Source organism: Sarcophilus harrisii, chromosome 4 (genome assembly GCF_902635505.1).
Source record: "Sarcophilus harrisii chromosome 4, mSarHar1.11, whole genome shotgun sequence".
Taxonomy (NCBI): domain Eukaryota; kingdom Metazoa; phylum Chordata; class Mammalia; order Dasyuromorphia; family Dasyuridae; genus Sarcophilus; species Sarcophilus harrisii.
Genome location: NC_045429.1, coordinates 96,313,938 through 96,329,054, shown reverse-complemented (window position 1 = coordinate 96,329,054; position 15,117 = coordinate 96,313,938). Strand labels below are relative to the sequence as shown.

The window sequence follows — 15,117 nt, the reverse complement described above, 5'->3', positions numbered from 1 at the left end:
AGTTGAATGAAGATTTCACAAAGAGGAAGAATGTACAAAAGTTTGGAAAGGCAGGTTGGATCCAGATTAGGAAGGGTTTGACACTCTGCTAAAGAAAGCCTCCCCCAAATGATTTTCCAAAAAGGAATACATCTTCACAAGTAATCAATCAATAAACATTTATTAAGTACTTACTATGTGCCAGGCACTGTGCTAAGAGTTGGTGATATAGAAACCGTCAAGGAGGTTGCAATCAAATGGGTAAAGCCACACAGTTATACAAAGCAAACTGAGAAGCAACAATCAATAAAAATATATTAAATATCTACTGTGTGCTAAGTGCTAGAGATTCAGAATAAATAGGAAATAATTAAGAGAGGGTAAACTTCCTGAAGAAGGTGGGATTTTAGATAGGACATAAAAGAAGCCAGGGAGATCAGTAGTCTTGGTGAATAATGGAGAATATTTCAGGCATGATTAGGAAAATATTGAAGCTTCTATTGTTTTTACTGTTTTCTCAAGACGCAAATCAAATTTCACCTTCTGGAGGTGGTCTTTCCTTGACCTACCCTTGCTAGTGTCTGCCCTCTGAGACATGCCCTTCCTTTTAACATGTATATGTATATGTACATGTACATATATATACATAAACATATATGATAAGTATATGGTTATTTACTTGTGTCTCACATTAGACTATAGAGTTCTTATACTTTTTAATCTCAAAACCTCTTTATATTTAAAAAAATTTTAAAGGACCCCCCCCAAAACTTTTTATGTAAATTATATCTATTGGCATTTAGTGTTTTAGAAATTAAAGTTAATAAAATTAAAATACAGCATTTTAATTAGTTTTAAAATAACAATTCTCTTACATATTAACATATTTTTATGAAAATAGCTATATTTTCCAAAACAAATTTAATGAGAAGAGCAATATTATCTTAAAGATTTTTGTGAATTTCTTTAATGTCTACCTAATATCCAGTAATAGAAGACAGATATTGTTATATCTGCTTCTGCATTCAATCTGTTGTGATATAGTATTTTGGTTGAAGTATGAGAAAAAAATTTAGCTTCATACAGACATGTAGTTGAAAAAGAAAGGAGTAAGTTTAATAAGCAAAGAACAACTTAATATTTTAAAGGGACTGGGTACCCCTAGGGGACCTCTGACCACACTGAAAATCACTAGCAGAATGCAAGCTCTATGAAGGCATGATGTGGTTTGAGGACCAAATGAGGTGGGTGATGCTGACACCAGATGATAATAGGTACCAAAAGTTGGGGTTTGGTCACATGAAGAATTCACAATAGTCATTCTCTTTGGCAAAAGGTTACAGGCAAAATGAAGGGGTACAATAGACACTGGGAATGGTAAATATGAAATAGAGTTGGGGGAGCATAGGAAAGACAAGTTCCTCAGTGGAACTCACAATTACTCAGTAGAAAAGGGAATCCCCATGAGACTGGGGCGTGTTTTTAGCTGGTAGGCTAAATCCTCAAAGATTTAGTTTGCCGTAAAGAGAAATGGGTTTGAGTTAGGAGAGATACCACATGGCATGGGGGAGGAGGGGTAAGGAGAAAATCACCACGAGGCAGAGTGCTGTGGCAGACTGACCCAAAAAAGAGTAAGCAGCTATGGGATGGCCCATAAGTAGGTTATGTAAGGAAAATTTAAACTCAGGGACGTGACTTGGATTTCTGACAAGGCATGGCAAAATGAGACTGCTCAAGAGATCTCTGAGGAGGGTAGGTCTCAGGAGTCTAACATAATTTGGATTTCAGAGTGGATGACCTCCCCAGAGGGTGGAACCATGAAGTTAAACTGATCTCTATCAGAGCCTTCTCCCTGCTTGCCTCAGGGAGCAATTCTTTAGTTTCTCTCAATCCAAAACACCATTCAGGACCTCATCAGGAAGGAACTAGGTTTTATCTGGAAATTTTTTGAGGGGTAGGTGGGCTATTTTGTATTCCTAGTGCTTAGACACAGGGTGAGATATATAATATGTTTATTGACTGATTATTTGACTGACTTTCATAACTGTCTTATGGCAGAGATGTGCTGGAAATAGCTTTAACCATCTTAGATACCCTACTATTGAATTTTCAATGGGAATATTTACTTATACCTAAGAAGTAGAAAATAGCTACACACCAGGACTTGATTTATTGTTTTGTTAATTGTCCAAACTTAAGAAAGCGTTAATGATGAACTTAATTACTGAACTTAAAACTACTTCTGAATATATCCCCTCTCATGTGAAACAGTTAGCAGGCACCCCTGAATTTTTCTATAAATATTGTTTTGGAAGGGGTACAGTAGAAAACCAAAGGAATGGTCATCTCTAGACAGAAGACCTGGTGAGAGAGGCTAAAACTAACACCTGTATAGAACTTTGAGACTGCTTAGTGCCTTACAAATTTCACTATCTCTTTTGAGTCTCACAAATACCTTTCCTATGACCACTTCCAAGCACTATATTATCCACATTTTACAGAAAAGAGACTGACATGGAAAAAGGGGTTGACAGCTGATAAAAGTGTAATGGAGTATTTGGACATAAAAGTTCCTAGTTTTAAAAAATAAAATCTTTATATCTTTCTTTCTTCCCAAATACTATTTATCAAAATAATGTGGCAACAGGGGAATTAGCAGAAGGAAAGACCTTATGTCCTTCCCTACCCACAGTTTCTTCTACTCATAGGAAATTTATAAGCTGCTTTTCTGGGGGTTCTCATGTTGACTGAAGCTTCATCTACCAGGGACATCCTGCTCTTCATCTGAAGTAGGTGAACTTCATGGGTTCCCCAATGGTCCTTAAAATGTTTTATTATCCAAGACTCCTGTCTGAAGGAGGTTCTCAGCTACCCCAGGGAGAAAAGTGAGGTGAGAGTAGCTACTGCTCCCCCAACATTTCCAGTCTGAATAAATGTGAGAAAGCTATATTCAACTTTTTCTTAGTCTCAAGATGGAGATCACAGAGGTCAGTGTGTGGTACTGTGGCAAGAATATTCTACCTCAGGCCTGGGTCCAGATCTTGCTTCTGACATGTCTTAACTATAGTGGGTGGGCAAGTCAGTTAAGTTACCCTGAATTTCATTTTTCTCAGCTATAAAATAATGGGGTGGGATTAGATGATTTTTGAAATTAAAAAAAAGTCAATGATTCTCTGATGACCATCTGTTCCCCCTAATCACAGACCCTTGAGGTTGAAGTTGTGACTTGGTCTCTATTCAGAGGGAACAATGGTTGTTAGGGTACTGTCACCTAGGAGGGGTCATGATAAATTTATTTGGTCATCCCAGAGATCAGATGAGACAAATTCTGGTCCCATCTAACTCTGTGTCCGGCCCTAGGAGTCCAGACCTAACTCCACTACCTGTGGGAGATTAAAGTCCCTTCTCTTGGATCTTTAGGTGAACTCTGGAGTCTCTGAAATGCTCTGCACTTAGGCAATAGACTGACTACATGCCAGTGTAGTCATGCAGTGGTTCTGAGGAACTGGAACTGGTTTGGATTTCCTATTTAATTCTTTACAATGCATTTATTGAATACTTCTTCCTCAGCCCTAGGGAAGGGAAGGTAGATGCCAAAGAAGAGTAAGTAAGACCTGTGGGTTGTTGTCCTTAAAGAGAAAGGTGGAGTGGCTTGAAACCAGGTTACAAGCTGTTCCATCTTTATCTCGAACCAGGTAACTATCTCCTTTCCAATCCTTTTCTAAAGAGGTCAAGGGGAGGTTCATGGACAATTGAACAGATGGTGAGGAATTAGAGGAAGAATGTGCATTACATAACCCAATTATAACTATCTGCTTGATGGTCTGGGGCTGAGAGAGGATTCTTATCCCCTGCCCCCTTCTTGGTTTGTAACTCTGCTCTTTCTACTACATTTCCCTACTCCAAGAATGACACCCCTTGAATACCCCAATCCCACCCTCTGTAATCCCTCTGTAATCATTCCTTAAAAGCCTGCCCAAATTTCACTGATACATTGATTTCCAGAAACATATGACGAATCATCCATAAGACTCTGAGGGTGTAGGAGAAGCAAAAGTAGGCAGAAGCAGACAAGGGCCATATAGAATCAATCTCTTTCACTAGGTGGCAAAGTGTCTGTTCTGCTGTTCAGTAACTTGTGCAGCTCTTCCTGACCCCATTTGAGGTTTGCCATTTCCTTCTTCAACTCATTTTACAGAAGAACAAACTGGAGCCAATGGGGTTAAATGACTTGCATATATCTCTGAGGTCAGATTTGACTGGCTCAAGGCCCAGCACTGTATCCACTGTGCCATGAGGTTATTTTCTCTGTACATTGATCTTATGGGGTGAAAGAGAGCTAACGGTTTGGGTGATCAAATGGTAGAAGGGAGGAGGGACTTCCAAAAGAGGTAAAAAGATGCTCTAAATTTCTGTAGCGATAGGAACTTCCCAGACCACACATTCTGAATCTCAGGCTCTACTCAATTTCCTTTTTAGAGCTGAATCTCCCCTGCAGCCCCATGCACTGTTCCACTCGATGCTCTCTCCTGGCTTTTACAGCATCCATTCTCCCGGGGTTCCTCCTCAGCCTGGGTGCTATCACAGACACTGATGAAGTTCAGGTTCTGGTGAGTAAGACAGCCAACAGTGTAGTGAAAACAATAAGGGGCAATGTAAGGCAGAATCTATCAAATTTCATATTGTGTAATGAAATGGAGACTGCTTATGCTGTAAGAATTCAGAATGGAGGACTAGGGATTTAATGAAGGAAGGAAAGGAGCATTTACATAATGCCTACTATATGCCAGGCATTGTGTTGAGAGCTTTACAAATATTATTAGCTCATTTGATTCTCATAATTGAGAGCGATTATCGCAAAGGAAATAGGGAGAATCTGAACTAGGCCTTGGGAGAATCTGAGCAAAGTAAATTGGGGTGGCGGGAGAAGCATTCTTGTTGAGAAATCAATATTCTCATTACTGTTCTGTAAGAAATGACCAACAGGATGATTTCAGAAAGGCCTGGAGAGACTTACACGAACTGATGCTGAGTGAAATGAGCAGGACCAGGAGATCATTATATACTTCAACAACAATACTATATGATGACCAGCTCTGATGGACCAGGCCATCCTCAGCAACGAGATCAACCAAATCATTTCCAATGGAGCAGTAATGAACTGAACCAGCTATGCCCAGAAAAAGAACTCTGGGAGATGACTAAAAACCATTACATTGAATTCCCAATCCCTATATTTATGCACACCTGCATTTTTGATTTCCTTCACAAGCTGATTGTACAATATTTCAGAGTCTGATTCTTTTTGTACAGCAAAATAACGTTTTGGTCATGTATACTTATTGTGTATCTAATTTATATTTTAATATATTTAACATCTACTGGTCATCCTGCCATCTAGGGAGGGGTGGGGGTAAGAGGTGAAAAATTGGAACAAGAGGTTTGGCAATTGTTAATGCTGTAAAGTTACCCATGCATATATCCTGTAAATAAAAGGCTATTAAATAAAAAAAAAAAAAGAGAGAGAGAGCGAAATCAATATTCTCAAAGCTTGTGGAGGCTGGTCGAGTTTGGTCCTGAAGAAGTGACATGAAAATGTCAGCAATGTCATACTCAAGGTAACAGTACAGGAAGTACAGGAAGGTGTACTTTAGGAAAAACCCCTTTGACAGCTCTTTGGAGGATTGATCAGAATGGAGGAGATTTGAGAGAGATGAAATAAGAGGCTATTATAGTTTTCCAGTTTTTGAACTAGAGTAAGGGCTATGTAAATGAAGAGAGAATGAATAGATAGTTTAGTAACTGGTGAGATGATATGGGGTGAAAGTGAGGATGGTGAAGGTGAGATTGTAAATCTTGGTGATTGGAAGGACAATGTTACACTCTCAACAATAAGAGGGAAATTTGGAAGAGGAGTAGGTTTAGGTGAGAAAGTAAGGAGTTCTGTTTTGGACATTCTGAGTTTCTGATACCTATGGGACATCCAGTTTGAAATGTCCAGACGGCAGACTGGAGTTCAGTATGTATGAAATTAACTGGGTGAAGACACTCTCATAGGAAAGTCTTAAGCTATACTTTAATTTAAAAGTTGCAGTTATTGTCCCCTCCTATTTCCCACCACTTCTTAATTGTCATTTAAGTGCTTCTTTTAAAGGTGATGATAACTTTGAATTCTACATCTGCTTATATATCAGTTCTCTAGGAAAACTTATATTAAGAGTTTATTATTATTGATTTGTATTCTTTTGTTTCTGGGTTAGATTTCTTTGATTACAATGTAAGCCTGAACTCCCCCAAACAATGGGAGAAAGGGTCAGGGGTGGAGCCTTTGGGGTCTTCTGCATTTAGGCTAATTTAATCTTATGTTTCAAAGTTATGCTTTACACTCCTTTACTAACAAACTTGGGAGATGCCCTTTCTCACAAGATTATAATTAATCCCTTTTTGCTTTTTTGAGAGTCTCAGATTATTTTTGTGGACACCACTATTCCACACAAGTAGAGAGACTAGATCTAAAAGTCTCTCTCTCCCCTACTCCTTCTTCCCTCCTTCTCTCTTTCCCTCCCTCTCGCTCTCTTTCTCTCTCTGTCTCTCTGTCTCTCTGTCTCTCTCTCTCTCTCTCTCTCTCTCTCTGTCTCTATCTCGCTGTCTCTCTGTGTGTTTCTCTGTCTCTCTCTCTCTCTGTCTCTGTCTCTGTCTATCTCTCTGTCTCTCTGTGTCTCTCTGTCTCTGTCTCTCTCTCTCTCTCTCTCTCTTACACACACACACACACACAGACACACACATACACACACACACACACATACCTCCACTGAATGTATGAGATAGTCAAGGAAAACTGTAACCTCTGATGGGAGGGCTTGCTGAACCCTTCCAGTGTTGTGTATTCATCTCTGGAGTTTACCTTTCTCCTATCTCTCACCCGTGGCTTTAAGACACTGTAGTATGTACCTTGGTCACACTTTGGTAAAAGCATCTTTATGGACAGGCTAAACCATGTTGGGATAAATAACAGATCTCAAAAGTGTTAATTAACTACACACCTCTAAGATTGGCTAAGATAACAAGAAAAGATAATGATGAATGTTGGATGGGATGTGGGAAAACTGGGACACTAATACATTGTTGATGGAATTGTGAACTGATCCAACCATTCTAGAGAGTAATATAAAACTGTTGAGATATGAGCGATGATAGTTGAGAGATCCTCTGACAGCAATAGAATCGTCTGGATGGTTTGCAGACTTTGCAAAAGAATTCGCAAACCCCAATGAATACAGAATAATTTTGGAGTGAATATTTTACAATTATGTGGGTAAGAGATACTTTCTGGAAAAGAAAACAAGGGATAGTCAGGTTAAAGTTATTCCCCTAGGGGGTAGCTAGTACAAATAGGAAGGCCTCAGGGTGGGGATGGTGACATTTGGGAATGAGGCCTTTGCAAATAATGCATCAGGTTATATTTGTGGGCCTTGGGGATGCTGAGGGCACCCCCAGCAATCTAAATGTCCCCATTGCTCACAGAGTTCCCTAGCCTGACAAAAAACTAAGGAGTTTATCTCCCCAGTGGCCGGGCCCACAAAGTGATACCAAGAGAGCTGGAGGGAAAATACTAGGAGCAAAGCTTTCATCCTTGGAGTATTGTTTCATCTGGAAAAAGTAAAAAACAAGAGAGAGAGAGAGAGAGAGAGAGAGAGAGAGAGAGAGAGAGAGAAGGGAAGGAAGAAAGAGAGAAAGAAACAGAAAGAGAGAGAAAGAAAAAAAGAGAAAGAAGAAAGAAAGAGAAGGAAGGGAGGAAGGAAGAAAGGAGGGAGAGAGGGAGGAGGAAAGGAAAAGAAAGGAAAGAAAGAAAGGTAATCTTAAGTGCTTCAGATACCTTTTGAATTATTTGAGGGTGAAGACTGGACCATTATCACTCTGCAAAGAGGTTGGTAGGCCAAAAGAAGTTCCCACTTCTTGCCTCTGGGATTAGAAACTGGCCTGAGGATGTTTGAAACCACCCAGAAGGAGAAAGGGTGTGTCCCTTTTCTTCTGAGCTGGGGAAGTAAAGGTGCCATGGTCAGGGGCAAATGGGCAGCAGTGGGGACAGCTGAATCTGCAAGCCTGTTTCTCTTGCATATTTAATAGAACTTTTTGCTGTCAAAAGTCCCCTTTCTTTCCATATAATCCTGTGAACATGCAAAATATGAAAAATGTCTTTGGAGTCAGCATAGATGTTTAATCTCATTCCTTTCCCCAATTCTAAAACTCTGTGAGGGCAAAAATGCTCTGAACCTGATGGGGAATTAGAACCTCCAATGGTTGGCCCAGGGTGAGCTTAGAGGCTTCCTCAGAAGGGCTGTGGCAGCCACTGCTCTGAGGTGAGAGGGTCACCCCAAAGACACCAAAGTTCTTGGAAAAGTAAGCAAGGGGTCTGGGCCTGAATCAAGACCCCTAGGACTTGACCCACCTTTCATTAGGTAGGGCTAAGGCTGGAGCAAGAGATTGGGTTAGCTTTCAGGATCTTAAACTGATAAGACTGTGGTGTATTTAGGGAAAAAAAAAAACTTCACATGCCTTCGTGGGTGGGGGGAGGGCTGGAAGTTTAGAGTTTGTATGGCTGCAGTCAGAGAAGCCTCTCAGGTGGGGCTGCAGATCAAGATACAACTAATTCATATTGGCCATGTGCACTGATGGGGGGTTATGTAGCCCTGGATTTGCCCCTTCCAAGGCAAAAAGAAATTTTAAAATTGACTTAACTTTAGTTAATGAGCCTAGACAAACTGAATTACAATTTGGTTATTTTCCAAATCACACAAATCATTTTTCTTTTGTGAGTGAAGAGAAGGATTAAGATGCCAGTTTTTACTGACAGGGCCCTCAGAAGTCTGACTTTAGATAACTAGAGTTTTGAAAGTAGTGACAAAATGCTTTTCTGTTTTCCTAAAGTTCCAAAACTCTTCTGTTAACACTATCAGTGCAAATAGATCCCTTTAGTGGGTTTTCCTTTAAAATTGCTTTTACTATCATATCTCAAACAAATGTCCAAATTACTTTACACACACATAGAAATCATTTATCTGTTGGTCACATTAAAAAAAACAAAGTTATCAAATATGAAGCAATTATATCCAATAAAGCAGTCAACATTCATATAGCATGTTTATGCTAAGCACTTTTACAATCATGTGGTCTTCACAACATTATTTCTCTTAACAAATCAGAAAACTGGGCAGAGACAAAGCAATTTGCCATAAATTACATAACCAATACATATCCACAATTGAGAGAGAGAATGGTGATTTTACCAACTGCAGAGGCTGACTAGCTTTCTGGGGGCTGCCAGGGTTACCCAAATTCTTCCCAGGCAGAACCTGCTGAAAGCTGGGGTGACTGGTGCCAGGATATCCCTTTGATGGTAGGTTCAAGTGCCAGGGCCCAGGGAAAGCTGACCACGGAGCCTGATTCCCATTCCATTCCCATTTCCCCAAGATGGATTAGGGAAGTATTTGGGGAAGGTTGTGTGGGATCCCCACAGGCTGCTTCCCCTATTTCTGTAGGTGAAACAGAATTTGAGTTTTAATCTAATCTGAGATGAGAGGGGTTAGCAAACAAGAGAGACTTGGATTACACTGATCCCACAACTGACATATACTCAGGACTACTCTGGGGAGTAGAATGGAAAGGGTCCCTTAATACCTTCTGGGGTGCTTTCTCAAAGGAGCAGAAGGGGAACTCTGGATCAAATAGAAGTCAAGGTAAGGTTAGCAAAAAGTTGCTATATACTGGTTTGTTTTTCCTTGTCTTTTCTTTCAGAATGGGGTAAATTCCTGGAATTATCCCCAATATGTCAGAAATGTTTCTTGAAATCTTAAAATTACTAATTGCCAAACTTCTTAATTATTGCTTTTGAGAATTTGCTAAGATGTTTTGCTCTCAAAACTTTTGAGAGTCTACAAAGATGTTATTTTAAGTTTAATTAGCTAACTTTTTTGTGTAGCCTCTATCTTGACCAGACTTCAGCTCTGGTAGGCTTTTTAAGAAATTTCCCCAGCATTCTAACTACATTATAGAAATTCTTTATTTTCTTGCTGGTTGCATTTTTAATCTTTCCAGGTAACAAAATCTAACTCACAGAACAAACATGACAGACATTTTGCACAGAGATGCAGACACAGACAAAATGACGTAAAAGAGGATTGTCCTATCTTTGCCAAAAGCGGTAAAATTTTGCCAAAAGCTATCTTATGGCACTTCAGTCTTCTCTAGCGTCCCAAAGAATGTGAAAGAGTGGCAAAGGTTCCTTAGGAACTTTGCTAAAAATTGCAAGAATTTCCCAGTCTGGATAACCCCAGTCAAGGAAACTTGCTGAGCATGGAGCTCATGAGAACCCAGACAAGGCTTTTCCCAGTGGCTTGAGGTGTCCCACTATAGGATTGTGGGATAAAACCATGGGAAGCTTACCTTGACAAGGAGGGAATCAAGCCAGGGGAGGCCAAATCTCTCCATACGGGCCACCAAATGTTGATGTGGGGAAGGAGACCCCAAAAGTTTGAGGTCATAGACCAGTATCACAAGGTGTTTCAAATGAATTTGCAGGCTTGAACCCAAGGCCTTAGCCAATGGGCATGGTTTGTTGTAATTGTAATGCTATTACAATTGGACTGAATTCTAAGAGAATTCAGCAGACAAACAGAAACAAGGAGACATATTTATCCAGCTTTCTATCATTGACATGCTAATTCTACAGCTCAGAGAGGTCCCTGGAGTTTGGTTATCACTGATGAGATTATCACTATTTTCTCAGAAGTTTGGTCCATCAGAATATCCTGAAGTCAGCAATGAATTGGGAGTAGTCCAGTCAGAATCAAATAGATTGTTGTTCTTAGATTGGAAGTGTGGGAAGTCTCTGAGGCAGACTGCAAAGCCAGAAGATTTAGGATTACTGACTTATTGTTAGAACAGACAAATCAGGGGATCACAAAATCATATGACATTATGGGGACAGTGAGAGTGAGGACAGAAAGGTTGTAAATCTGAGTGAAGACATCCTCTTTCCCACTTAGTCACTTCATTATTCAAGTCTTCATTCCCCAAAGCAGCTACTAGGAGAATTGGGAGTGGGAAGAGGCAGGAAAGATTGGGGGAAAGAGAGAGAAAATAAGAAAGGCAGTTGGTAAAAATAAAGCAGGATTAAAACTGTTTTGGCCCCTGTGTCATTGTTATTGTGTATATATAAATAAATAATAACTACCTCCAGAACAGAAGAAATTGGAAGCTTGCACAATGGAGGGGGAAAGGAAATGTTAGGGAGAAAAGGTAGATGTGAGTGTGTTGGAAATAATGCCCCAAAACCTGACATCACTAAGAAAAGCCCAATTGGGTGATTCATACAACCCCCTTTGGGTCAGATGAACTCCCCACTTTGAAGACTACATCCCTGGAGGCTCTTAAGTGGGGTGCTGGGAAGGCTGAAACTACTCCCATCCCCAGGAGGAAAAGAAAATGGCTTGGATGATTGCACAGGAACAGATCACCTCTGTGAGCAAAAGTCACTTGAGGATCTTCAAAGAAATCCAGAACCCCTCAGAGATTTTTAATGCCTCCTATCAACACTTGGTTGGAACCCTGCCCAGAAGGAAAAGTAAGTTGCCTCAAGAGAACCTGGAGAGACAGTAGGGGTCATAGATATAAATAAGGAAGGGATCTTCAAGGTCACTAAACGCAGCCCTCTCATTTAACAAATAAGTAAACTGAGACTTAAACATAACTTTGGGTCACACAAGTGTCTGAGGCAGGGTTCCAATGGAAGTTTTCTGATCCTAGCACAGTACTTTAGCCATCTCACCACTTAGGAAGCCTAGAGCCCTCAGGAGGGTAAAGGGTATAACAGCTGACTAGAAGATATTAGGTAAAAAGGAGAAAAGAAAGAAGGCTGGGGGAAGAGAGGTAAAGAGGAAAAAATATTGTACAGGACTGTGGTCCATGAGACTTTAAATGTAGAAACATGGAATCTGGGTCTATTATTTTCCCCAAATTCAGGCTACATTAAAACCAGTAACATTAAGCCCTGCTTTCTTCCACCATCAAGCTTGATCTGTCCTCTAGTCATTCTATGCTAAGTGTATTCTTACAGGGGTTTGGGAAAGAGGGAGATGGGAGGGGAGTGTAAAAGGAAAACCCATGGCAAAAGAGCTGCATAAAAAGAGAAGGAAAAGATGAGAAAGCCTAAATATTTTATTCTTGGAAGATGCAGAGTAGGAAATGAATGTGTGGAATACTGTGTATAAAATCCAACCTTTCCTATATGTTGGTTAGTTTTCCTGAACTATTTTTCCTCCTCATTTCTATCCTTTGCTTTAAGGTTCTTTAGTAGAGTTTCATTGGGAAATGCAGGTAATATGAAACCAAAAGTTGTTTTTAAGGTTTTGAATTATTTTTTTAAGAGAAGAAATTCATAGGGATGGGATCCTTATAGGACTCTATAAACATCTAATCCAAGTTTTATCTATTTATGTCAGTCAGTGATTCAACAAGCATTTTTAAAAGAGCCTATTTTGTACTAAGTTCTGGGAATACAAAGAAAGGCAAAAACATGGTCCCTTCTCTAATGGAGTGACAACATACAAATAACTATAGACATATAAGAAAGAAATAAGGCAAATGGGAGATAATACCATCTATCACTTGTGGCACAAAGGACAGTTCTGAGAAACTGGGCCAAAGCTATTTCCAAGCATATTTTGAAGTAAGCAAAACTTATCTCTGCTCCACTCTTATTCCCCTTCACATTCTCCTCACTCCTGGATCCTAGACCCATAATCTCCCTACCAGTTGTCATAAGGAGCAAATAAATGGATATTTAACTTAAGCCTCTAAGTAAAGTAGTATTACCTGATCTCGTTCATCTCCCAAGGAAGGGAGAAAAGAAATCATGAAGAGAAAAGAAGGAAGCTGAGGTAAAGTTCACAGCAAGTATCTCAAACCTTACCCATGCAAATTAAGAGAGCATGCCATAGTTTATTTGTCAGATCTATGGATAGCAGAAAAATTTAGGACCAAAGAAAATATAAAGAGCATTACAAAATGTAAAATAGCTAACTTTGAGTAAATAAAATTAAAAAGTTTTTTGAATAAAAAAAACCATTGTGAGCAAAATTAAAACTTGGGGAAAATTTTTGCAATATGTATCTCAAATAAAGCCTCATTTCTCAAATATATAGAGAACTGGGTCAAATTTATAAAAATTATATTTATAAAAAAATTTATAAAAACTTATTTTTTATCACTTTCTGCTACTAACTCTATTATGATGTTTCCTTCTTAGAGCTGATGACTGTAGGTCTATCTTCTATGCAGCATTCCCAGAACAACTACCTCATGAGTACCTTGAAGTAATTGTTCCTTACTTCCTCCAAGGATGACCTAAAGGATATCCTAGTGCTGCTCTATCTGACTGTCCTTGATTCTACTTGGTTCAATGAGACCATCACTGACATTATCAACACCTTTAGTCAGCAAACACTGGCAGTGGAGTTGCTGGTCATCTGTTCCTTATCTACCCCCTATTCTCCTATGAGGACCCTAAAAACTAACCTTAATGAAGCTTACTCCAGTACAGACCAATTTAATCAGAATGTGGCCCACGCCTTACTCATGAATTTTGCTGTCCATCTCTCTAAGTATTTCCTGCTGATTGAAGATCATGCCCATTGTTTGCCCAATTTTATTACCTGCATAAGGAGAGAGATAGTGACCTGGGAGAGCGATGACTGGGTGCTAATGGAATTCTCTACGTGGGGCTTTGTTGGCAAACTCTTGCATTCCAGCGACCTCCCCAGATTGGCTCACCTCTTCTTCCTCTTCAGGGAGACTCCCCCTGAAGTACTTCTCTACCATTTCCAAAAGCTGCTGGACCAGAACCGCCGCATCCAATTCAGCCCCTCCCTCTTCTCTCCAATGGGCTTCTCCTTCAATTCTGGCAGTGTCAATAAACCAGAGTATGAAAAGATCAATAATAAAGAGGGAGAGGAGCCACCCAACAACCCACCTGCAACTGTCTACAGTAATTTGCAGATTTTAAATCATGTTTCTCCCCAAAAAGCCTACATCCTAGGTGAAGGAGGGTTCCTCTGGATATTGGAACCTAAGGCTGGCAGTCATTTAACTGTGGTTTTGGCCAAGGCAGCCACGGTAACCCGGTGCAGATATTGACAGGTAGAGACCAGGAAAATAATGAGAAGCTGAAAGGTGGGAAAGTAGAATTAGGCTATGATCCCAAGGGAGAACCCAAAGCATGTACCCACTACATTCTGCTGGGGTCACTGGTAAATGGGAAGCTGGACCATAAGATGCTAAACAAAAAGACAGGAAAGAAGGTAAGCTGCCTGAAGCTAGTAGTGAGTACCTCTCAGCATGCAAAGTAATGATCAAGCACATTAATATTTGGAGCAAGCCTGAGCAGTAGAAGGAAACTGAGAGAATGATTTGAGGGAACTGAGGGTTGGGGTTTAAATTAACATGAGAGAAAAATGAAAATCTTGAAATCACTATTAAAGTTTGTCCCTGCTGTATAGGACAGAGGCAACTTGATTGAACTCCTTATTTGATTTTTCAATTGTCTTTATCTTACCCACTAATATCATAGGAATCATAGAGTCACAAGAGATGAAAAGAATCTCAGAGGTTACCAAAGCATGAATTTCTTCTATAATATCTCTAATTCATCTGACCTCTTATTGAAGATATTTAAGTGAAAGGAAACTTAACTACATAGATTGTGAGGTCCTTAAGGACAGGAACTGTTTTTGCTTTTCTTGATATCCCTAATGCTTAACACAGGCCCTGATACTAGTAAGTACATTAAAAAAATGTTTGTTGATTTGGCTTGGTGTGGCTTGACTACCTGTTCCCAAAGGTAGCCCATTCTGTTTGGTGGGATTCTAATTGTTAGAAAGTTTTTTCCTTAAATTGAGTCAACATCTGTCTCCCTAAACTTTCATTTATTGGTCCCAGTTTTGACCTCCATGGCCAAAGAGAGCAAACCTAGTCTTCCTCCCACATGATATCCTTTAAATAGTTGAAGCCTACTAACATAACCTATACCACCATATTTCATCTTCTTTGGATGAAAATTCCTACTTCCTTCACCTGATCATC

General features: G+C 39.7%; 1 protein-coding gene across 1 annotated transcript; it reads left to right on the top strand.

Moving 5' to 3' along the window:
* The first annotated feature begins 4,481 nt into the window (after nt 1-4,481).
* Nucleotides 4,482-14,658, top strand: LOC105750316 (alpha-1,3-mannosyl-glycoprotein 4-beta-N-acetylglucosaminyltransferase C-like). The gene is given in 5 exon segments (XM_012547786.3): nt 4,482-4,589; nt 11,452-11,602; nt 13,286-14,158; nt 14,161-14,373; nt 14,376-14,658. Coding segments are annotated over 5 exon segments (1,419 nt in total). The 3' UTR covers nt 14,450-14,658.
* Nucleotides 14,659-15,117: the final 459 nt, after the last annotated feature.